Below are 25036 nucleotides of genomic sequence, written 5' to 3' on the forward strand. Positions count from 1 at the left end.
CAAAGATGTGTTCAGTTATCCAGATGTCAAAAGCAAAATTAGAATTTCCTCTGTTTGACAAAAATGTTTCTGGTTTGGGGCATATTGAATAATATATATTTTCTTCTTTTGCTTTTTTGATTATTTCCTTATTTTTTTAAAGACTTTTTATTTATTTATTTGAGAGAGAGAGAGAGCAAACACACATGGGGGCGAGGAGCAGAGGGAGAGGGAGAAGCAGACTCCCTGCTGAGCAGGAGCCTGATGCAGGGCTCAGTTCCAGGACCCTGAGATCATGACCTGAGCTGAAAGCAGATGCTTAATTGCCTGAGCCACCCAGGCACCCAATTTCCTTATTTTCTACAATGGCTACTATTTCTTGATCACTATGGACCAGGCCTTGTGCCTCTATCTTCCAGAAGCTGGTCGTCTACAACAGCTGACTGACTCATACAGACACATACATATAGCTTCTTTAAAATAGCGGAGGATACTCTCAGAGTTCAAAGTGAGTACCAAGGGAGGCTGCTTCCCACAGGAGCTGGGGTGGAGAGGGCAGGTGTGAGTCAAGGAAGCCTCCACAGAGCAGAGGAGACAGGAACTAGATCTCATGGAATAACCAGGCTTTGTAGAGCTAAGTCTCAGGGAAGGTCATTGAGAAAGAGGAGAAGTATGAACAATAGAGAACAATAGAGAAATTGTCCCCCAAAAGCTTAGTGGGGATATTTCAGGACAATTGACCCTCTAACAAGAGCAGAAACAGCAATCTATAACTGGATTTTCACCTTCCTTTTCTCATTTGTCCTAGTACTAACTCTGACTTAGCCTCCGAGTGCAAGTGTTGTAAATATCAAAATGAAGGAGAGACTGGGAGATAAAATAGAGGACTACAGATGGTTTATTAATTATTGGTGAATCCATTTTCTGAGTCGAGAGAGAATCAACTATTATGTTCAGGAGTGCTCTGCTCTAAACACCAATAATAGCCAATGGGTAGATATTAGTAACTTTCATTTTACAGATCAGAGAAAAGAGGGTAGATAGTTTGAGACACTTAAAGACTCTAATAACCAGTTAAGGTCTTTTTACCCCCATGTTCCAGTTGAAGCTCAGAAAGGTTAAATGATTTGCCAACAATTACACAGCTTGCTTACAACTGAGCCAACTTGAGCAAAGGTCTCTTGATTGGCAGTCCTTTGCTCTTTTCCTTCCACACCCACAGCCTCGGAAAATTACAGATACCCCTCCCCCACCCTCCCTTATTCAGGTAAAAGACACCCCTGAGGGTGATGTTGCATATTGCAGATTCCATTTTACTAATTAAAAATGCTGAGATGGTCAACTTGTATCACTTCCATTTTTTCCTCAGTAATGTTTAACCTTAAATCAAAAAAATCTAGAAGATAAAAGAGCATGTTATCTGGCAAGTCCATTCCACCCCCATGGTTATTAATTTCAGAACAAATCTGAATTCCTTCTCTGGCACATGCTTTAGTAGGGGAACAGAGAGCTCCTGGCCGGGTCAGATTTCAAGTTCTCATCTGTTGGTACCAATACCACTACCAGATTCTTCTTTGTCGTCAACTTCTGAGGTCTTCCCCGAGTACAACTTGGTGTCTGAAGATCCACTGAAGTGCCTGTGGTCATCATTCTCTTCCCAAAATCACAGTCTCTTCTCTTGGCAAAACATCTACTGCCCTGAGCTTTGCTTTTGGAAACAACTTCTCCCTGAGATCTGGTTGAAAGCAACTCTCTGGTGCCATAGTTCCCAGCATGGAGGCGAAGAGCTTCACAGTTTGGGATTATGTTGTATTTGCAGCCCTCTTTGTCATTTCCTCTGGAATTGGGGTGTTCTTTGCTATTAAGGAGAGGAAAAAGGCAACTTCAAGGGAGTTCCTGGTTGGGGGAAGGCAAATGAGCTTTGGCCCTGTAGCGTTGTCTCTCACAGCCAGCTTCATGTCAGCTGTCACTGTCCTGGGGGCCCCCTCCGAGGTGTACCGCTTTGGGGCGTCCTTCGTGCTCTTCTTTATCGCATATGCACTTGTCATCATCCTCACGTCAGAACTCTTTGTCCCCGTGTTCTACAGATCCGGCATCACCAGCACTTACGAGGTAAGACAACTCTTCTCTGTTTCTTCACTTTGGAAAGAGTTGCTATTTTCTCTCCACTTGGACATTTTTTCCCCCTCTCTCCAATAATATACATCGTCTTAATAACACGGGCTAGTTGAGAAGCACATTTATTTTTGGGAAGATGACGCTTCACGGTAAAAACACATTTCGTTCTGGGCGCCTGGGTGGCTCAGTCGTTAAGCATCTGCCTTCAGCTCAGGTCATGATCCCAGGGTCCTGGGATCGAGCCCCACATCAGGTTCCCTGCTCTGCGGGAAGCCTGCTTCTCCCTCTCCCACTGCCCCTGCTTGTGTTCTCTCTCTTGCTGTGTCTCTCTCTGTCAAATAAATAAATAAAATCTTAAAAAAAAAACAACAAAAAAACACATTTCGTTGTTATTGGGAAAAGCTTATCTTTGGACACACAGAACAGTTTTTCTATCTGTAGAATGAAAATATGGAGCTAATCCCACAAGCGTATCTCAATGATTAAATGAGAACCTATTTGTAAACACCTAATGCATTGTCTGACTTGTAAGAGATTCTCAATGAAAGAGAGCTGAAGTTAATATTTGTATTATTCACATCAGTCTTCTGAAAAGCAAGCAGAACATACACTGTAAATATTATCATTTTCCAGATAAGAAAACTGAGACTGAGATAAATGGCTTAGTCACGATTGTATAGTAGATAAGGCCTACTGAGAACCCATTTCGTCTTTATCCCTTTCCGTCACATACTAGAGCTGAGTACTTTAATATTGGTTATTCCTATCAGTGGAGAAATGGTAATGTTTTTAAAAAATTAGAAAACATTTTAATGGGGGGGAATTGCTAAATGATACATATATGGAGTTTATGTTGATGAAAACAAAATGAGGCATGATTTTGCAATACTTCTCAAGAAAAATAGCAGGTTAAAAAGTGAATTTGCATGTCCAATATTTAAGCATGATCATAAATCAGTTTCTATGAGAAAGGTGTTTATTTTCCTTATCCAACACCATCCCTACCAAGTCACAGCAGAGGACTCTTAACAGACCTCTTTTTTTTTTTTTTAATTCTGTAAACTAAATGATTATAAAGGATTACTCTGGACTTCAAAAGCCACTTCGGCAAAGGAACACTTTAAAGAAGGTTTTAAAACTTGTGATTCTGCAGATAATCATAATCAAATATCCAACGTCAAACTCCCCTCCCTACCAAAAGTAGGTGACTGGAATTAGGTAATGCAACAGCTATTGTCTGGGACATAATTCAAGGGGAAACGGCTCAATTTATGGTAGTCCTACAATATATATGCACATATCCTCGCTGCTCATTAGTGTACTTCTGAAAACATAAATATATCCTAGGTTTTTCCATTCAGCTATTAAGGTTAGACTCCCAGATGCATTGCTGGCATTTTAAAAAGAATTGCGTCAGTAACTGCTAGAGCGAGGAAGACAGAGAGAGAAAGAGAAGAGTCAGAAAATGGGAGTTCGATTTCAAAGTCCACTGCTTAATAATAGGATGACTTTGTACAAGTTACTAAGCATTTATCAGCTCAGGTTTCGACGCAGAAAATAATACCTCCCTTCTTTCGTGGAATTTTAGTTAAGTGTAAAAGAGCTTTTTAAATTATTAAAAAAAATAAACTACCCAAATGTGGAAAATCATTTTTACAACTAATTCCATAATCCATTCGATACTCATTAAGCATCTTCTATGTTCTGGGAACACTCTAGACCCTGAAGATAAAGTATTAAACCAAACCCCTGCTGTCATGGGACTTACTTTGTAGCAGAGAAGGTGATCGAGAAACATACCATGTAAGACAATCTTAACAGAGAAGTGTTCGCTCTTTGACTTTGTGCTGAACACTGCTCTAGCTACTTCACATGATTAAATCATTTGACCTTCAAATCACCCTCTTCGATAGGTTCTATTATTATCATCCCCATTTAACAGACTAGAAACATGAGGCACATAGAGTTAAGTAACTTGCCCAATGTCACACAGCTAACAAGTGGCCGTTTTACAAACCTGAGCCGTCTAACTTTGGAGATGGCATGCTGAATCACAATGCTATCCTGCCCTACTAAATGCAATAGAGAAAAAGTAAATAAGATAAGGTAGAATGTAGTTCTGCTTCAGGTGGAGAATGCCAACAATTCATATGGGGTGGTTAGGTGAGACTTCAGGGATAATTGGGCATTTAATTGCGGACCCAGATAAAGCAAGCAATTGCACCATAGGAGGGAAGAACATCCCAAGCTAAAGTAACCACAGATGCGAAGGCCCTAAAAGGGGAATGTGATTAGCATGTTTGAAGGACAGCAAAGATATCAGTGTGCTTGGAGAAGAGTGAGCCAAGGGGAGAAAGGCAAGAGATGAGATCAAAGAGGTGGGGGGGCCCCACTCGATGGAGTAGCAGTTCCAGTGGGTGTGGTGTCAGACACAGGGGGCTTTGAATATTTATAGGGTAATTTGGTTGTCAAAATGAGTGGGGGGCACTACTGGAGTTTAGGGGGCATGAGCAGGGACACCAGGTGTCTTGCAGTATGTAAGGCACATGATAAGCAATGAATAATTGTACCACCACGTGCTTAGTGATTTTTTAATGCCCTCATGTTCAAAACCTACTGCAAATAGAAATTAGTAGTACTTTGCTACATAATAATGTTAACTTTTTTTTTAAAAGATTTTATTTATTTATTTGAGAGAGAGAGCATGAGCTGGGGGGTGGGGCAAAGGGAGAGGGAGAAGAAGACTCCATGCTAAGCAGGGAGCCCAACACATGAGCTTGATCCCAGGACCCTGGGATCATGACCTGAGCCGAAGGCAGCCGCTTAACCACCTGAGCCACCCAGGTACCCAATAATGTTAACTTTTTAAAATAAGAAGTTATACACACACACTATAAATTAGTCTATTTCCCCCAAATTAAAATGGAATAAAAACATTGTCTTGAAGTTATTGAAACATTTACTGAGCAATCTATTCCAGATGTGCTATTCAATACCCAGTTCGTTGTAACTGGTTTTAGTAAAGCGGTTCAGTTACTGCATTAAACCAATTGCAAATATGTAACTGAGGAGATTTGAGACTGCCTTTTAATTGTTAAGTTAATACAGTTATAGGAAATGTAAGGGTTTCATTGAATTTAATTTATAAAGTTTGTTGCCCTCTATATATTTTTTAATTTTTAGTACCCTAATAATAAGGACTTCAGATTGTGTAAAGTACTTAAGAGGCGATTTGGGGATTTCCTTTTGCTTTATAAGAATTGGCAGAAGGCACAAGGATTAAAAGCATGACCTCCTGACTATTTGGCTTTAAATGCCAACACGGCCACCCATTAGTGGCATGACTGGGAAAACTGCTTAACTTCTCTGTGCCTGATTTCCACATATGTGGAATAGTGATAATAAAAGCAACCATCTCACCGGATGTCTATGAGGAGTAACTGAGGTATTACATGCAAATACTTTTAACAGAACCTGACAAATGGTAAATGCCACATAAGAGTTTTATATTATTATTTATCATTATTGTTGTTGGTGTGGTTACTGTCCCCACATTTATACTACTTGAGCTCTATAGAGAAGCTTGAATGTATTATGTTTCTTTATTCATCCTCCATTCCCTATTACCCATTCCTAGATGTTCATTCCAGGGTCTTTTAAAGTACTAAGGACTGAAAGAAGTGGAGTTTATTTTCCTACCCCTTGAATCTGGGATGGCTTTGTGACTTGCTTTGACCAACAGAATGTGGCAGAAGGGATGTGTGAATTTAATTTAATTTAATTATGTTATGTTATGTGAAATCAATGAATCGTGGATCACTACATCAAAAACTAATGATGTATTGTATGGTGACTAACATAGCCAACTGATTTAAATGCTTTGATATACAGTGGGATTTCAAGACCAAGATGTGCCATCTGCACAAATTTATCACCAGCCTGTCCCATGTCGAAGCATGAGGGATCATTCTTCCCCTCACGTTATAGATTAGGCTCAGCTCATTTGCAGTGTCATACAGCTTCATTATCTCCACTTGGATGGTTTGTCATTAGTTATTGCCTTCTTCCTCACAGCACACACTAATAAATCTAGTCTGTTCTTATTCACCCTTAGCACTCGTTTGTAGGCTGGTGTCTGCCTGCTTTCTCATTTTTCTTGGACTTCTTAAACTAAACGGCTTCTGAATTACTTAGTTCTCTTTAATCCAATTTTTTTCATTATAATAATGCACAGGCTACTGTTTTTTAATATCATCTTTTATGGTGGTTTCTAAACATTACAGATGACATACTGTGGGGGGTACGTTTCTTTCCTTTTATTTCTCCTTTAAATTATATTTGTGGTGGGGGCACCTGGGTGGCTCAGTCAGTTAAGCGTCTGCCTTCGGCTCGGGTCATGATCCCAGGGGCCTGGGATCGAGCCCCACATCGGGCTCCCTGCTCGGTGGGGAGTCTGCTTCTCCCTCTCCCTCTGCCTGCCTCTCTGCCTACTTGTGCTCTCTCTCTCTCTGTCAAATAAATAAATAAATAAATAATAAAAAAAATTATATTTGTGGTGTTGTAGTGATTTAAGCTTTCAGAAATTAGATGTGCATAAGATGTCATTATCGAATATTATTTCAGCACAGTAAATGATGCTACAAAATGTTTTATTTAAGATGGATATTCAGGGTCTGAGAAGGTTTGAGCCAATGCTATAAAGCCTTTAGGACATTGTAAGGATTGACTTCTACTCTCCATGAGGTGGGTCATGACAGTGTTTGGGCAGAGGAGTGACATGATGTGATCTGCATCTTGAGTGTTGCTCTAGCTGGCTGTTGGCAATGAGTCTGGGGTTTTGACTGCTGTCGCAGGGGGTCTAGTTAGGGGCCTCCTGCTGTAGCCCAGACGAGAGCTGATGGTATTACAATAGCTACAGAGGAGATGATGCAAGTGGCTCTATTTTGAGAGTGGGATGTGGGCACCAGGATTCTTGTATGAAGTAGATGTGGGGAGTGAGAGAAAGAGAGGAGTAAAGAATGGATCCATGTTATTTGAGTTTGAACCAACATGAGAAGTGGACTTATTATTCACCAAGATGGAAAAGAATGTGGCTCTATTAGGCCTGGGGTTTTGAAAATAATCAAATACAATGATGGGAAATGTTATCTGTGCAATTTTTTCAAATGCAGGCATGAAGCATGCGACTCTGTGGTTGAACTTCCATTTTTACTTCTGACTGTAGTGATAGATAAATACACACGCAAGAGGACCATTGAGTGAGGGAGGGAGTAATTGAAAGGCTGGGTAAATACATTCTTTCAGGTGGATTATTACACAGTTGGAATTGTCTCTCTTGTTTCATGGATGAGAAACCAAAGGCTTAGGTCACAGTGAGCTAGCGGCAAAGCTCAAACTAAAATTCAGGGAGTCTTACTTCTGATCCACTTCTTTTATTTTTTTTCACATATCTTTTTCTCAATACTGCCTCTCCAGTTGGACTGAATTGGCTGAATTTAGTGGAACTAAATTGAGATATTAAAACCCTTGACTTTGTGAAGATTCCTATAGCAGTTACCTCATTATCTTTCCATTTTTGGGGAATAATTTCCCCTTTGCTTTCCCAAACCTCAGGTGCCACCCAGCCCCAAAGCCAATTCCAGATTATTCTGGGGCTTTGTTACAACATTTCTCCACTCCTGGTATCAATTTTTATATTACTTATGTATTGTTGTGTAACATATCACCCTCCCCGCCCCCCAAAATTTCTTAGAACAGCAATTTTATTTGCTCACAATTCTATGGGTCAGCAATTTGGTGTGGGCTCAGTAGGGTCCAGTAAAAAGGTTCTCCTCCTGGTCTCACTGTGGCCTTGTATATGACTGCCATCAGCTAATGCATTAGCTAGCGGCTGGTAGGTCTAGAGGAACTGAGATGAGACAACTTGTTTATATCACACCTGGCCTCATCCTCCAGGAGGCTGTCTTGAGTTCTTTTATGTCACGGGGAAAAAAAGTTCCCATCAGCAAGACACAACTTTTTACACAAGCATTTTTAAAGTCATCACTTACATTATATTTGGTTTAAGTTGTGTTCCCCCAGAAGCAAACCCTGAGACAAGGATTTGAATGCAAATCATTTTGGGGGAAGTATTTCATTTAACATTGGTAGGTAAGTGGCAATTAAAATATGGAAGGAAATGAAGCCAATAAAAGGTGTGTTTTTGAACAGATTACTACTGTGAGCAATTGATGTTCAGTCTCACTGGGGACCTCTGGAAGACACAGATCATGTCTCAGGGTTGTCCTTCCTGACCGGCAAAGAAACCTGAATATTTTTTGTCTAACTCCCTTTGGTCACTGGCTTTCAGCCAATGATAACACCCCCAGGCACTTCTAGTCCGCCCCGTGCAAGGGCTGAAATAAAGCCCTTAAGCAAATGATCACAGGTGCATTTAGAAGCCATCAGCTTGTACTGGAATAGTGAGTGCCAGTAAGCTCAGGCATTGCACTCACAGTGACTATTACAGTCACTAAGATCCCACTATATTCTTGTGCTTGTACTTGGCATTATCATATACTATGTCACTGGAGCCTTATAAGCACCAATTTTAGAAAAGAAAGCCATTGTTTAGTGCATTAAATGAATCTCTCCAAAGGTGTCTGATTTGAACCTAAGCTGTCCTCACCGCAAGAGTTTTGCATCATTTTCCATCCTACGACATCTGAGACTTGACTCCTCACTGACTTCTTTACCTCTTTAAGAATATTTTCCTTATATCTGGTGCCCTCAGTCACACACCCCCTGGACTATCTCCTAACTCACAGTGTACTAAATCTATCGTCTGAAGAAGGAGGGTCTACGAATAAGATAGTTATTTTCTCAGGGTAAGGGTTGAGCAGGGCAAAGAAAACAAAAGTCTGAGAAGTACAAAGCATGTTGATTGAAAAACACACAGTGATTTTATGTGGAGAATTAATAATGGGAGGGCTAGTGGTGTGACTTAGGAAGGGTATAGATCAGACAGTAGAGAATATCAAGTGTGGACTTTGTCAATGATAGAGAGTCATTGAAGATTTTAAGAAAAAGAGCAACATGATTAGAGCCTTGCTCTAGGAGAACCAATGTGGCCGATGTGTGGTTGATGGGATGGATGGGCAAGGACTGGAATTAGAGGGAGTCACCTGGGAAAGAGGGAATATAGGTCTGGGCTAAACTGGGGGGAATGGGATATAAAAGGAAACAGTGGCTTCAGTATAGTCAGTAAGAAGACCCCTGGGTAGAAAGCTAGAGAACGTGGATTTTCATTCAAACAATAAAAATTTAAAAATAAAAAGCATTTATTTTCTCTATCATGAGAACCTTAAGCAAGAATTGAGCTTTAATAGAGCTCTGATATTTCTTTGACTTCAAACAATCCATATTTTTCTGGTTCTCTCGAGTATATATAGCATAAAATCATATTATAAATCCAAAGCACTAAACATAAAGGAATACAAGAAAGAAGAACCTTCTTAGCAGCTCTTATGTAAATAACTCACTGACTCTTTGCTTGTCCTTCTCTCTGTTGTTTCTAGTACTTACAACTACGATTCAATAAACCAGTGCGCTATGCGGCCACTGTCATCTATATTGTGCAGACGGTAAGGGGGAAGGGCTGCTACAGATGTGGAAAGTGTGGGGTGACAAGATATGGGTTTGTTTACTCGGTGGGGGGAGGGCAATGAATGCAACCAAGGGACAGAGCTAGCACTTTCTTCCAAGGATAGCACTTTCGGAATGTGTGATTACATTGAAAGTTACCCACATTGTACAGACCCCGTATATTCATCCAAATAATAAATAAAAAACAAATGTATATTATAAACCACAAAGGAAAAAAATAGCATTAAAAACACATTGCTTTGGATATGAAATGGTTCAGTAACTGGTTTTCACTAGTTAACTGCATTGAACCAGAAATGCCCATTTTGTTGAAAGTCATTTTAAGACAATACTCCCATCTCCCCTTTGGGACTCCTCTCCTGCTCCCTAGCTCTGGGTGCCTTCATGCTGTCCCCCAGGGTCGCCTGTGGCACACTGTTGGTATGCTTCCTACAACTCACAATATACTTTCTGCTGGAAAATAACCTTCTTCTCTTTCTTAATCAAAACTCCCACTCACTGACTGAAGGATTTAAGAGAGAGAAAAGGAGGAAAGCAGTGCTCCCTGACCTGTTCCTGCACTTTTGCCTCCTAAAACCCTCACAGGAATCTCTAAATGGTGAAATCCCATTTAAAATAAAAATGAGACTGCACCTACTTCCCTCAGCATAGTGGCTGCAACCCTGGGAGTCCAAAGATGTACTCATGAAGTAGATCACCCGCATTTGTCTTCCCTGCACTGTACTGTCTCCATTCGAAAATCCGTATTTCAGCGGCGTGCTGAGATGAGGTTGAGTCATTGTGACATATGCATGGGGGCGGGGGGTGGGTAGAGAAAGGTTGAACCAAAACCTTACCTTGAAGCCTATCTTTGTTTCCTTCAGAAATACCCCATATCTAACCATAAAATCTCAAAATTCACAGCAGTCTTAAAAGTCCAATGCTCTTCCTCCATCAAATGCTTATTAACTGCTTTGCACACTAATGACAGTAATCAACGATTTCAAGATTAGAGCGGTTGCCAATGACATGTTTAGTGACATGATGAGGGAAATACCCCTCTAAGGTCAATAAGGAAACTTTGAGGCAGCTTTCCCTTCCGTGTCACTTTTCACACTGTTCACTTGACTCTTGCTTCCCCACCAGATTCTCTACACAGGAGTGGTGGTGTATGCACCTGCGCTAGCGCTCAATCAAGGTGAGTCACTGATACTCCCTTGGATACTCTTCATCTTTTGTATGCTTACATTCTCACCTTGAGAAATATATATCCATCTTGTTGGGGAGACATTCCTGCTGTTAGGGGGCTCTAATTACTGTAGTCATCACGATAGAGAGCTCCAAAAATCAAACATTGAAAATAGCGCTGGGTGTAATATGTAACTGATGAATCATTAAATTCTACCCCTGAAAATAATAATATACTATATGTTAACTAACTTGAATTTAAATAAAATCTAAAAAAAAAAAAAGAGAGAGAGAAAAGAAGGTAAATAATTAATTACTTGATTTGCCCACAAGGTTTCAAACACCCAGTTTGATTGTCATTTGGTTGTTTGTTTGTTCTGTTTTTCTGAAATGATGGCAGTTTTGGTATTGCATACACACAACCACTAAAGACGTTTATAACGTATGATCCTGTGTCAGGGATTTCATGAAGTCCGTAATCTGAATACAGGAGTAAAAGGTACTTGTAGTAATTATTTTAAAACTTATAGACATTGGGGAGGGTATGTACTATGGTGAGCGCTGTGAATTATGTAAGACTGTTGAATCACAGACCTGTACCTCTGAAACAAATAATACATTATATGTTAAAAAAAAAGAAAAAGAAGAAGATAGCAGGAGGGGAAGAATGAAGAAGGGGAAATCGGAGGGGGAGACGAACTATGAGAGACTATGGACTCTAAGAAACAAACTGAGGGTTCTAGAGGGGAGGGGGGTGGGGGGATGGGTTAGCCTGGTGATGGGTATTAAAGAGGGCACGTTCTGCATGGAGCACTGGGTGTTATACACAAACAATGAATCATGGAACACTACATCAAAAACTAATGATGTAATGTATGGTGATTAACATAACATAATAATAAAAAAAAACTTATACTTGACCTTTTTGAGGGAATAGAATCCTAGAAACAAGAGTTAAAAAAAGATTAAAATAAATTTCATAATAATACCTATAATATTAGAAGTCTTCAATATTCAATTTAATCATGCTCTGCGCTTATATTGAGACACATTTATTCAGGGCTGATGTTTAGGTGGTTTCAAAGTACTCAGACTAACTTCGTTAAGAAAAAGCAAACAGTTGGTGCAAAGACCAGAAGCTACAGAATTTTAGGAGGAAAGATTTGGCTTTTAACATTACCTAAAAATTATAGACTGAGTTGAAGTATAACACTGTAATAAAACAATCTTTATCAGAGGTGAATGTAATAAGAGAAAATTTTAATTTGATTTCCATTTGCCCACAAAGAACACTGACAAAAATATTGTGACTTTTTTCTCATAAACCTTGATCTTCTACTTGTCTCAGAGAAACTTCTTTCAATATTTTTTCTTCTTTTCTAGTGACTGGGTTTGATCTCTGGGGCTCTGTGTTTGCAACAGGAATTGTTTGCACATTCTACTGTACCCTGGTATGTATCTAACTGTGACAAAGTATTTAGCACCATCTCCTAATATGGGATAAGGGCAAACCTCCAACAACAGGGCATCTAATTATAGCAGAAATTGCTATTCCAAAATTAAAGAGAAATTTGCTGGCTTCTCTGTCACAGTTTCCTGAGGAAGGTGCTGTTCTTTTATTTAAAATTCTTTCAGTGCCATTAGCAGAATTGGGTTCTGGGCTCATTTGAGAAAGCCATGGCAAAGAAAAGATTTCATGGAAGAAATCCCTTCTTGCTAAGAGGATAAGTGACCATGTGCAACTGCCAAGAAAACAATGTGCCTGTTAACAGTAATTATGAACCCTAGATAGCATACACTTCATTGTCTAGTGATTGAGAAATGCATGATGCATATATGAATGATCAAGGATGGCTGGTATTTTGTAAACTTGAGGATTCCACAGCTTGTTGTTTTTTCTTATTTATGGATAAGCTTGGATTACAGTACCATTTGGCTTAACACATGCTCAGTTTTTCATCAAGGAATCTGGGTGGTATTGGCAACGTACTTATGTAATTATTAAAATCTGTTTAGTTCAACAAACATTCATTGAGCACCTATTATTTATCATGCTTTGCAATGGGAAGCCTTATTCTTCTGAATCCTTGGCATCCATAGACAGAGGCTGTAAGTAACCAGTTAAAAATATGGCACTGGTTTTCAGAAAGCTGGATTTTCTTTCCTCCTCTATAGAGGAAAACAAAGTAATCTTATATTATCATCGAGCAGACCATCCAGATATTTTGGTATTGTGTGCATATCAGATACTCTTTGAACATAGATCATGAAATATACAATTTAAAAATGTCTTTTTCATACACACAATTCCCACCATTTCTTTTGCACTACAGAGTTTTGTCTTTTTTTTTTTTTTTTTTTCCGTTCCATTCTCACTACCATAGCTCTATTCCAGACACACGTCTCTTACCTAGGTTAAAAATAAGCTCCTGCTCCTTATATGTCTGGCCATATGTGACAGATTAGTTGCTCCAAAGCATCTATCCATACAAGGATGACTAGACACATTGCCAGGGACACTGAAGGCAGCCTTCTTAGCAACAATAATGGAAGGCAGAAACAGTGAAATAATATCTTCAAAGCATTGATGGAAAACAACTGTCAACCTAAAATTGTGTATTCAGCAATACTAACTTTTAGGAACTGTCAAGAACCAAGAGAATTTACCACTAATCTATCTTTCCCTGAGAAAAACCTAGAGGAAGTACTTTGGGAAGAAAGAAAATGATCCAGTTTTGGATAGAAGAAGTAATGATAAGAAAATAAAAGAGTAAACATTTAGTAAGTCTAGTCAAACAATTTTTGGTGCTCGATGATAAAAAAATAATTTTATAGTATAGTATAGTATAACATACATACCTAATTATATTTTATAATTTATAATATAATATACTACTGCTACTTCTACTTATTATTATTATATGTAATTTTGGGATTAAGAAAAAGAATAACCCTCATTTGGACAACAATAGCATGTAAATCAAGAAGACAGTAATCAGAGTTGACAATTTTATCATCTTTGAATTGTTGAGGATTAAGATATTCTTTAAATTTAGACTCTAACTTAAAAATCTGTAGCAAAATTTCAAGGGGACCCATTTAAATAAACTGTCAAAGTGGAAAAAGGGAATTAAAACAAGACAAAACAAAACCTCAAGTGATTTAAGCAAGAGAAGAGGATAAAAATAGAGAAGGCACAAACAGAAACGAAAAGTAATGTCAGACACAAGTCTGGATATTGTCATAATCGCAATAAGCTAAAATGAACTAAATTTGCTACCTCTTAATTGGTTTCAGTGCTTCTCTCCACTCTGCGTGCTTCTGGAAGATTAATCTTAATCACCTATCACTTCATGCCACTTAACTGACCCAATTCTCTTCTCACTTCCTATTGTTCCCAGGATAAAGTATAAGCCTCTTAGCCTAGTGTTGGAAATCTTTCATGATGTGAGTCAATCCGCCCATCTAATCCCTTACAGCACCTCTGTCCCATCTTTCCTCTCTCTAGCCAGGCTACAGGCTTTCGGATCCCACTCCAATGGTGGCTTATTTGTCCAACACGTGTTGCTCATGCTGCAGTTTCTTTAACATCCTGAGGATGGTTGGGTATCTAAGATAAACGGTGGAAGAGATTAAAACAATAAGTGATTCCTGCCATTCAGGGGCTTGCAATCTAGTGAAGTAAACATTAGATTTCAAACAACACAGACTGATTAAATACATCAGTGACACTGCTCGATCAGGGTTATAGGTCAGTGTGTGTGTTTTGCGGGGGGTGTCTCACAGTATGTAGAAGTTATAGAGTCAGAGAAATTTTCATGGTGACTATAATCTGTCTTTTTTTTTTGAATATTTTATTTATTTATTTGACACAGAGAGACAAAGCTAGAGAAGGAACACAAGCAGGGGGAGTGGGAGAGGGAGAAGCAGGCTTCCCGCTGAACAGAGAGCCCAACGCGGGGCTCCATCCCAAGACCCTGGGATCATGACCTGAGCTGCAGGCAGGCGCTTAACAACTGAGCCACCCAGAGGTCCCTATAATCTGTCTTTTGATGTACATTTGATAAAGTGGTTTGTTCTCTTGCCTCATGTCTAGCTGAAGTTCAAAAATATGCATAAGGCTTTTGCATATTTTTGCATAACCAATAGCAAGTAGCTGCTGAAAACTGAGCTCTGTGACATTTGGTCTTCATATCACTAAAATCTGATGTTGTGACTTGGGTTTAGAAGGCGTAATGTCTTTAGAGAAAATCACAATACTATTACTTGGGAGGTAGGAGGTAAATACTGATTATTCCTCAAGTCAGGATGTGAACACAATATACAAATACAATGCCTCAGGCAGGGACTTTAATGTCTATTTATCAAATTGCATTCTAATTACAAAAGAAATGGTGGGACAACCCCAACGTCTTCTTTCTTCTCAAGATAAAGATGAAACCTGTCATCTTTTCGCAGAAGTTCTTGACACTCTGGAGGAGTAACTGGGGATGACAATTCTATTTTTCAATGTTAAAAATACCACATCCTTCCATTCTCATAGTGCTTATTCATTTTCAAAGCATTTTTTTTTTATATCACTTCGTTTAATCTTTCCCAATTTGCTCATTCCACCTCACTGTGATCCTCAGGGATTCTATACCTGGATTACTCCAGGAGCCTCTTTCTCGCCTCCTTTCCTCTTGCCCACGTGTTCTCAACTAGAATTGTACTTTAGAATTCCTGTCAGAGCTTTCAGAAAAATATTTAAGACTGGATCCCAACCCAGACTTCAATTTATTCAGAATCCTTGGGTGCTAGGACATTGGCGTTTGTTTGTTTTCAAATTCCCCAAGGGATTCTACAGAGGATCCAGTTTTGATAACCAGCACACTAACCTCTTCCCTCATCACTCTGTCCTGAGTTCTGCTGTGAGATTTATCCTCCACAAACTCTGCCTTGCCCACCTCACTCTTTGACCATCATCTAGCTCTTAAAACTCCTTTCTCCATGAATGTCTGGAATCTATCATTCTTTCCTAGTTCTTTTCTTTTTTCTCAGCATTCTAGCATCTCAGTTCCCCCAAATTTATTTACTGTCACTAAATTTACGAAAAAAAAACCCTCATGTTTGTATAAGCCAGACCCAGATGATTATCCTTAATTTCCCCACTTCCTTATCATCTGTATTCAATTATTCACAAGTTGTGTTGATTTGACCTCCCAGTTATCTTTCAAGTCCATCCATTTCTTTCCATCTCTACCCTGCTGCAAACCTGCTTCAAACCTCTGTCCTCTTGGGCACAGACTACTGAAATCAACTCTGAGTGTATCTCTCACTCCTTCTTTTCCTTGGTCCAGAAATCTGTTATCCACACAACCACCCCTGAAACTAATATGAAGCAAACAAATAAAATCTCTCATCATGTAAATCTCTTTAATGCTTTCTCATTGCTCTTAAGAAATCATTTAAGTAGCCTTGCCAAAACCCATGTGTTCTGGCCTCTAGCAAATTCAGCAACCTCCCTTTGGGCATTCTGTATATGCCTCAATCTATATATTCTAGCATTCTTTCATTTCTCCAGGCAGCCATGCATCTCCATCCTTCACATATGTGGTTCCCCTCTCTTGTCCTCTGTACCAGGTAAATTCCTACTCGTTCTTCATAACATAGATCGAGAAAGAAAGAAAGAAAGAAAGAAAGAAAGAAAGAAAGAAAGAAAGAAAGAAAGAAAGAAAGAAAGAAGAAAGAAAGAAGGAAGGAAGGAAGGAAGGAAGAAAGAAAGAAAGAAAGAAAGAAAGAAAGAAAGAAAGAAAGAAAGAAAGAAAAAGAAAGCAAGCAAGAAAGAAAGAAAGAAAGAAAAAGGAGGGAGGGAAGGAAGGAAGGAAGGAAGGAAGGAAAGAAAGATTGCATCAGCAGAGAGGTTGTAAAGAATTGGAGGACTTGCAGCCTTCCTTTCTGAGAACTCACATCTATTCTCTCCATTTCAGGGAGGATTAAAAGCAGTGGTGTGGACAGATACATTTCAGATGGTTGTCATGATTGTGGGATTTTTAACGGTTCTCATTCAAGGATCAGCTCATGCTGGAGGATTACACAATGTCATAGAGCAATCAACAAATGGATCTCGACTAAATATATTTGAGTACGTCCGCTACTAGTTTTTCATGTTTTATAAAGATTTAGCTGTATAACCTCAGCTAACTAAAATAATATTTGGGCATCAAAGGAACATCTTTGTTCACTCAATTCTCTCTGCCTCATAGCTTTGATGTAGATCCTCTCAGGCGGCACACTTTTTGGACAATCTCGGTGGGAGGAACTTTTACATGGCTCGGGATCTATGGAGTTAATCAGTCCACCATACAGCGATGCATCTCTTGCAAAACAGAAAAACATGCAAAACTGTAAGTTATAAATAAACATTTCAGTTTTCTTAGCCTTTATTGGATACTTATTATATGCTTGTGTGTGTGTGTGTGTGTGTGTGTGTGTGTGTGTGTGTGTGTGTGTCAGAGAAAAATGGAAAGTTTTATTTAACCCTCTCAGCAATTTTTTGAGGCAGGCATTACTACTCCCATCTCAGCAAGGAAGTGGGTTTGAACTTCCGTCTCTCTGCCTTTGCTCTCCTCTACACCATTTGCTGCCTGCACTTACTGAGAACTCACTAGGCGAAATTAGGTGCCCTGGGTGGCAATGCTGAGGTAAATAGCATGTTTTGCCTCCTCAGAGTTTCTGTGATGAGATAGCCCTTATGAGTGACTTGATTCAGCCTGTGGTCTCAATTAATTCAGCTTCTATTTTTCTTTGATGGCTATATCCTTAAATTTTCCAAGGAGAGGTTTAAAAGAAGGAAAGCCAAGGTAATGAGGTAAGTCACAACGGGGCTTTTGCCAACCCAACTCCTGCCGAGCCGGCAGTCACCAGTCTTGCCAGGCGTGCTCGCCCTGACAGACCCCAGCAGGGGCACAGCTTGGGAAGCCTCTTCCAAGCCCTGCAAGGCATCCCATGCTCTAGAACAGGGATTGAAGGAAGTTCTGTATTATTCTGCAGACCTGGCAGAAATAAGCTAGACATGCATCTAAAATGGACATTTTATCCTCATTGTTCTGTCCAAATTTCCAGCATCCCCAGATTTGTCGGGATGTCCTTAACTTTTCTTTGAGTGAGAAACAGCCACTGTGAATATTTCCCCAACTGATTTTAAAATACTTTCAATGCATAGGCTGAATAGAAGATAACATTGTTGGGACATGGTTCACTGTTTTGTAACTTGAATTCCAAAAGAGACTATATTTCTTATATATTTCACACACTCACAGAAGGAAGAATTGAAGGCATTATCTAGTATTCCATTAATTTGCTGATAACATATTCATATCCTATTACAATAAATAATGTTAACAAACCCTCCATACAAGATCATCACTTTATCAAATAGCTGAATTACTGGAAATGTATTTAAGATCAAGTGTGACTTTGATCTCACAATTCCTTTAAAATTAAAGTTCATTTAGGCGTACTTGGCTGGCTCAGTTTGTAGAACACGTAACTCTTGATCTTGGGGTTGCAAGTTCAAGTTCCACATTGGGTGTAGAGCTTACTTCACAAAAATAAATAGATAAAATTAAAATTCATTTAAAATTCTGCTTTAAAATAGAGTTGACTGTATCTCTAAAAGGATCTTTTGGTGAAATAAACAATAATTCTCTGCTACATCTAGATTGTTTTTAATCTTATGTATTTGTGTTATATTATTTTTTCTTGTGAACATGTCTAATTTCCCCCATTACAACAATAATAGTGTGTACTCCCGAGTGTATGCTTGTGTTTGTGTATCTTTAAGACTCATTTAGCGAGTTAGTTTAAATCAAGCAAAAGTTGATACAATTACATTCATAATAGTTGCTTGGGGTTTGGAATTTATTGCATGAGTATTTAATGGGTATGAAAACTGTCAGAAAAGGAGAGATATTCATGGAGAAAAAAATGTACACACTTTCCTAAGCATTTAGGATTGCAACTCCTGCTTCCACCCATCCCCACTTCTGTGGAAGGACCAAAGCTATGACAGGAATTTTGTGAGAATAAGGAAAGATGGAAAAATAAAAATTCTCTTTAGGAAAGACTTCCCTGAGAGAATCCAAATTGGTTTAGTTACTACAGTTCAGGAAAGAGAAATCAGTCAAAATGGCCAGTCCAGTTGAAGTGCATGCAGGTGGAAGGAAGCCTACAGTGGGGATGTGTCGTTTGTCACCCAGCTGAAGCCTCAAGGTCACTATGGGGGGCAACAGGAGGCCACTCGGAGCCAGCTACCAGTTTGCTCTCACCTAGGAGGCTGTGCAGGATGTTGATTAAATGCTCTACTTCTGTTCAATTATCTGAGAGCTTGGTGTCATTAAAACATTCCATCAGAGTTTAAGGAAAGCTCTGCTACTTGGGGAAAATACATCCTGAAACATACATAGGTGAAAATAGATCCATAACGTTCATACTGAACGTGTCCATGGGTTAAAACCAGGAGCGACTCATTATATATGCATATAATTTCATGGCCAGGAATGTGGATTATTTACTCACGAATTACTCGCATCACTGATTGATGTTAAGCTTTATTGACCTTCCTCACACCTGGAAATAATATCACCCACCATGTGATTTTAGATGTGCTCCCTGGAAGCTGACTTCACCTCCTCTTGTTTCTAGACCCCAGTTTATCTTTAAAGATTGCTGATCATAAAAGGTGCCATGAGGGTAATAGGGGCTGAGGCATGTTCTCTGGTCCCTTCCCATCTCCATCCCATCTCCTGGCTAAGACGAGCACACCCACACAAGTCACTTTTGTTCTATTCCTACTGCCTTAGTTTATTTTCCTCATTTACATCTAAAATCACTGTATTCATTTATTTCATTTCAGTGATGATCTGTTTCTAATCCCAGAATTTAACATCCATGAGGGTGGGTTCTGTGTTGCTCACTGCCTTACCCCGGGACCTAGAAGAGCTGGTATATAGAGATGCCCGATAAATATTTTTTGAATGAATCAATGAAGTGGCTTAAGTTACAAGATTCCGTAAAGAATCAAAGTCCATTTCTAATGAAAAACAAATTCACAACACAAGGACTTTAACATTCAGTACAATTTTGCCATTGGTTTCTCATTTCCCATAGTTGACTGGTAAAGCTTAAAATTGTTTTGGGTAATGTATGAATGTATGGCTATATAACCTACATCTCTTTTTACAGAATGTAACTCATTCATTCCTCATACTAGTCCCATAATAGAAGTAGAGCAGGTGTGTTAACACTCTTTTTACAGATGATATATCTGCCTCAGAATGTCACATGACTTGTCTAACATCAGATGGTTGAGGATAAAGTCTTCTGATTCACGGCCCAAAGTTCTTTTAAAAAAAATAAATGATATGAGGAGTATAATCATATTGTACTGAATTTCTACCATTCATTCATTCAATTATTTATTACCAAAAATAATTTCATGTCTGCTATGTGCCCGCACAATTCTACAGCACTGTGTTTGTTTGAGTGGGGGAAACTAATAATAAGCAAATGAATATATTATACGCTTTTAGATAATGATAAGTGCTGTAAAGATGTAGAACAGTATAAGAAGTAGAAAGAGCAGAGACGCACTGTTTCAGAAAAAGATGGTCAGGAGGGCTGTCTAGGAGGTGGCCTAAGTAAAGGTTTGAACAAAGTTGCCCAGAAGGGAGGATAGCAAGAGTACAATCAATGCAGTTAATAGGTATTGACCACCTCATATATTAATCATATTCCCAAAAGGCTATCTTTAAATCAACCCCTCTAAACAAAAACAAACCAATACAACTCCACAAGAAACATTGTTAGAAAACTCTAAAGGAAGTAACTTCTAGGATAAGTCCCTTTTCTAATGTAAATAGTGTGAAATAGAAGCTTCCAAACGAGAGAATAATTTAACCAGATTTGCTTCATAAATGAGTAGTTTGGCTCAAGGGTTTTCTGAAAGCTAGGTACACGTGTACAGTATGGGTTTTCGGAGGCTTTGAAATTAATGTGTGTCCTTACATTTAAATGTGGATGTATCTGATTCCCTTCGAACAATGACTTGATCCAAGAAAATTCCCACTGTTGCTCTCTTGGCCCTTTGAAACTCTCCAGAATGAGGTTGTTTATAAAATTCCAGCCCACTTTCAAGTCTTCCTTGAGATTAAGAAAACTAGTGGGGTGCCTGGGTGGTGCAGTCGGTTAAGCGTCTGGCTCTTGATTTCAGCTCAGGTCATGATGTCAAGGTTGTTGAGATGAGCCCTGTGTTGAGCTCTGTGCTGGGCGTGGAGACTGCTTGGGATTCTCTCCCTTCATTTTATTCTGCCTCCCGCCCGCACTGTCTCTAAGTAAATAAATAAAATCTTTAAAAAAAACCCCCGAAAACTAGTAATATTTTGACTTTCAAAAACCAACAATGAATACAAAATAACCATAGGAGACTGCCAAAGCACTCAAACTGGAATTAAGTGTATCTCTGTGTTGTACGAATAAAAAGAATTGCTCCCCAGAATATGGGTAAAATGACCTTAGGTTTTGCATACTTTCTATTATCTTTAAAAAAAAAAAACCCTCAACTTTAAATTTCATCTAAATCAGTCTCCAAAGTGATTATTTCCAAAATGTGTCTACTTCTACATTTATCTCATTATCCCTCTGGAAGAAAAGGTGTTAAAATGTAAGTTCACTTTTTGACAGTTATATGAATTGAGTGGGGGGAAAATCACTGTAAGTTATATAATATGAGTGATCGGTATGTGAAATTTCATCCACCACACATTGAGATTTTGCAGAAAAACTCCTGATTTCAAAAGAAAAGCCATCAAAAATCTACCTCATTCAAATTTTGTCATCAGTCTAAAAGTGTAACGTTCCCAAACAAACAAACAAAAAAATTGCAAAAGTATAAAGTGTAGTGATTCTTGAAGGCTGTGGAATTTTATTTTATAGCAAAAATCCCCCAAAATTTTTACCATGGATTTTTGGTGATGTCTTTATCATACGGTAATATGGTGTAGAGGCTACCAGTAGATCTTTGTGTTTTTTTCTAGAGCCTTGTATTTTAACTTGTTGGGTCTCTGGATCATTCTGGTGTGTGCTGTCTTCTCTGGCTTAATCATGTACTCCCACTTCAAAGATTGTGACCCTTGGACTTCTGGCATTATCTCAGCACCAGACCAGGTATGTGTTCCCTTGGGACCAGTGGGGAAATGGCTGAGATGAATGAGTTCATAATGAGTATTATGGTTTCTGGCCATGAATGAGTAATATGGGTTCTTCCTTTTTTTCCACCTGGATCTCAAGCCACTTCCTAAGCCTAAGAGAGTTGATTTCTTTCTTCTCCTCTTGGGTGGTATCACCACACACCAGGTTTTAAAATGGTGGAGTGACACGTAAAAAGGTATCTCACCTTGTCCATGAAGATAAGGCCAGGGGCCAGGGGTCAGGGCAAGGCTGGGGAGAGTGGAAGTTGGGCTTGAACCCATGGCTTGGTTGTCAATGCGGACTTTCAATTCTTTTTTTCTGTATGTCTCAAGGTTGATTAAAGACATTTTATTCTCAAATTGAAGAAAATTACCTTTAATTCTATAAAGCTTCTGCTCATGTCTTCTCATCATAGCTTAAACACCATCACCCCAATATACTACATTAAAAAATGAAGGGGGGAAATCGGAGGGGGAGATGAACCATGAGAGACTGTGGACTCTGAGAAACAAACTGAGGGTTCTAGAGGAGAGGGGGGTGGGGGAATGGGTCAGCCTGGTGATGGGTATTAAAGAGGGCACGTTCTGCGTGGAGCACTGGGTGTTATATGCAAACAATGACTCATGGAACACTACATCAGAAACTAATGATGTAATGTATGGTGATTAACATAACATAATAAAACAAAATTTTTTTAAAAAGTGCTTTCAAAAACTCCATGTATGGAGGATGTGTTAAAGAGGAACCATCACTCTCTCCCCGCTCTATGTTCTACTGTCCCCTCTGTCCCAGGGGGCTCCTCTCTCACAAATCTGACTACAAGGTAGAACCATAATACCTAGATTCCCTGAAGATGAGTTTTAAGCATTTGTTGTTAGGATTTAACTGCTAACATTAAGGGTAGACAGGCAAGAAAATGGCATATATTGCAAACATAGGAGAAATAAAACAAGTTCCTGAACCTTCTAAAGTCCATCCAACCCGTTTCCCTAATATCAGCTGCCCCTGCCCACCGCTCCACCTCCCCTCCAGCTGGAGCTGGACCTCAGGTCCATGAAATCGGATTAATCATAACCTCAACTGCCAGCATGTAACAACCTGAGTCTTCGCAAACTCCTCTATTATTTTATTTTTTTGTCTTTTTTTCCCACCTCCTTTTGCTAGAAAGTGATGTTTTCACATTTCAGACTCTGCTGCTAAGGCCACTAATCCTATCTTGTTTTACCTCCTTCAGCTGATGCCATACTTCGTCATGGAGATATTTTCCACGATGCCAGGACTGCCTGGACTCTTCGTGGCTTGTGCCTTTAGCGGAACTCTGAGGTTAGTATATCGACAACTCTCCGCTCTGACAACGTGGAGGTTGATGACAGTGGTGATGGCAAGGCCAGTGAGGTGACAAGGGTGACGGTGGTCATAATCACCACCATTTACTGTGTACTTACTGTGTGTTGGCTGCCCTCATGAATGCTTCATTTGTATGTGCTCCTTTGTTGTATGAGATGGAAACTTGTGAAACTTTATGAAGTAGTTTGGATTTGAAGATCAATAGGAAGGCATTAGAAGTGTTAACCTTAAAAATAAAAACCACCAATGATCTTACCAGCAAAAAATGGGCTTATTGGGGAATAAAAGAGAATTGCAATAAGGGACAAGTAAGTTGAGGCAAAACCATAGGTGAGTGTGAGGAACAAAGGAGAGGTCTGTCTTTTTGAGGAGAAAAGGAGTAAGTTGGGAAGTCTGTTATGAACTAAAAGACCAATTGGAGTAAACTGGGAGTTCAAAGCATGGTGGCTTTTCATTGGCTGAGTGGTTGCTGGGGGGAAAGAGGTGCTTTCCCTCTGGCTGGGATAGAGTAGTATCCAAGTACAAGGTCAAGCCTATGTAAGGTCTAGTCCCTCTCTTCCTGATGGGTCTGCAGTAGAAGTGGTAAGGCATGATTTTGTGGTAGGGCATGATTTTGTGAGGAGAAAAAGAGTAAATGGCTCTTAGATTTTACCATTAAATGTGATATCAAGTTTTAATTTGAAAGATATTATTTACATTTAAGAATACTTATTTAAGGGGCGCCAGGGTGGCTCAGTCAGTTAAGGGTCCCACTCTTGGTTTCGGCTCAGGTCGTGATCTAAGGGTCCTGAGATGGAGCCCTGTGTTGGGCTGTGCACTTAGTACAGAGTCTGCTTGAGATTCTCTCTCTCTCTCTCCTGCCCCTCCTGCTTGTGCTCCCACTCTCTCTCTCTAAAATAAATAAATCTTAAAAAAAAGAATATTCATTTAAGTTAATAAATCGTAAAAAAGAACAAAACGCATATACTTATTCTACTTTTAGGAAAGTTTTTATTGGAGATATTGAATTTTATTAAATTTTTGGCATTTTTGAAGTGTTTTTTTAACTTTTGGCATATTGATATGTTGACATATATCCAAATTAGCAATATCCTTGAATTCATATAATGACTTGAACTTGCTTCTGGTGTAATTCTGATTTAGTTTACTACTGAATTATTTTTGCTAATATTCTTTTTAGGATTTTGCTTCAGTAACACAAAGTGTTATTATTCCGTGGTGTTGAGATTAAGATCTCAGGGAAACTTGGGACAGAAAAAATGAGCACCAGAGATCAGTCACAAAGAAGGGTGGCACTCTAGCTTTTATTTTGTCCCTCTCTATAGAGCTTTACTTATGCATCTTTTTCTCTTACTCTAAGGCTGAGTCTCTCCAGATTAAAGAACATGTAGTTGTCAACAGATAATTCCCCCATAAGAGAATGGATGGCTCTTATGGTCTCAAGTCCAAAACTTCTAAGAGAGGGACACAGTGGACACTACGTGCTATAGAGAGATTTCTTCTGCTACAGCCTTAAGTCAGATGTTGAGTTGAGAAAGGAAAAGACAGGAAT

At 39.1% G+C, this 25036-nt stretch overlaps 1 protein-coding gene across 1 annotated transcript in view; it reads left to right on the forward strand.

Moving 5' to 3' along the window:
• The first annotated feature begins 1752 nt into the window (after window positions 1-1752).
• Window positions 1753-25036, forward strand: part of SLC5A12 (solute carrier family 5 member 12) — a 45071-nt gene continuing 21787 nt past the window's right edge. The window contains exons 1-8 of the mRNA XM_036100909.2: window positions 1753-2091; window positions 9654-9719; window positions 10867-10918; window positions 12292-12359; window positions 16878-17032; window positions 17154-17294; window positions 21984-22113; window positions 23372-23460. Of these exons, the coding sequence (XP_035956802.2) occupies window positions 1753-2091; window positions 9654-9719; window positions 10867-10918; window positions 12292-12359; window positions 16878-17032; window positions 17154-17294; window positions 21984-22113; window positions 23372-23460 (1040 nt within the window). The remainder of the gene's footprint in view (window positions 2092-9653; window positions 9720-10866; window positions 10919-12291; window positions 12360-16877; window positions 17033-17153; window positions 17295-21983; window positions 22114-23371; window positions 23461-25036) is intronic.

The sequence above is a fragment of the Halichoerus grypus genome, chromosome 11 (genome assembly GCF_964656455.1).
Source record: "Halichoerus grypus chromosome 11, mHalGry1.hap1.1, whole genome shotgun sequence".
NCBI classification, from domain to species: domain Eukaryota; kingdom Metazoa; phylum Chordata; class Mammalia; order Carnivora; family Phocidae; genus Halichoerus; species Halichoerus grypus.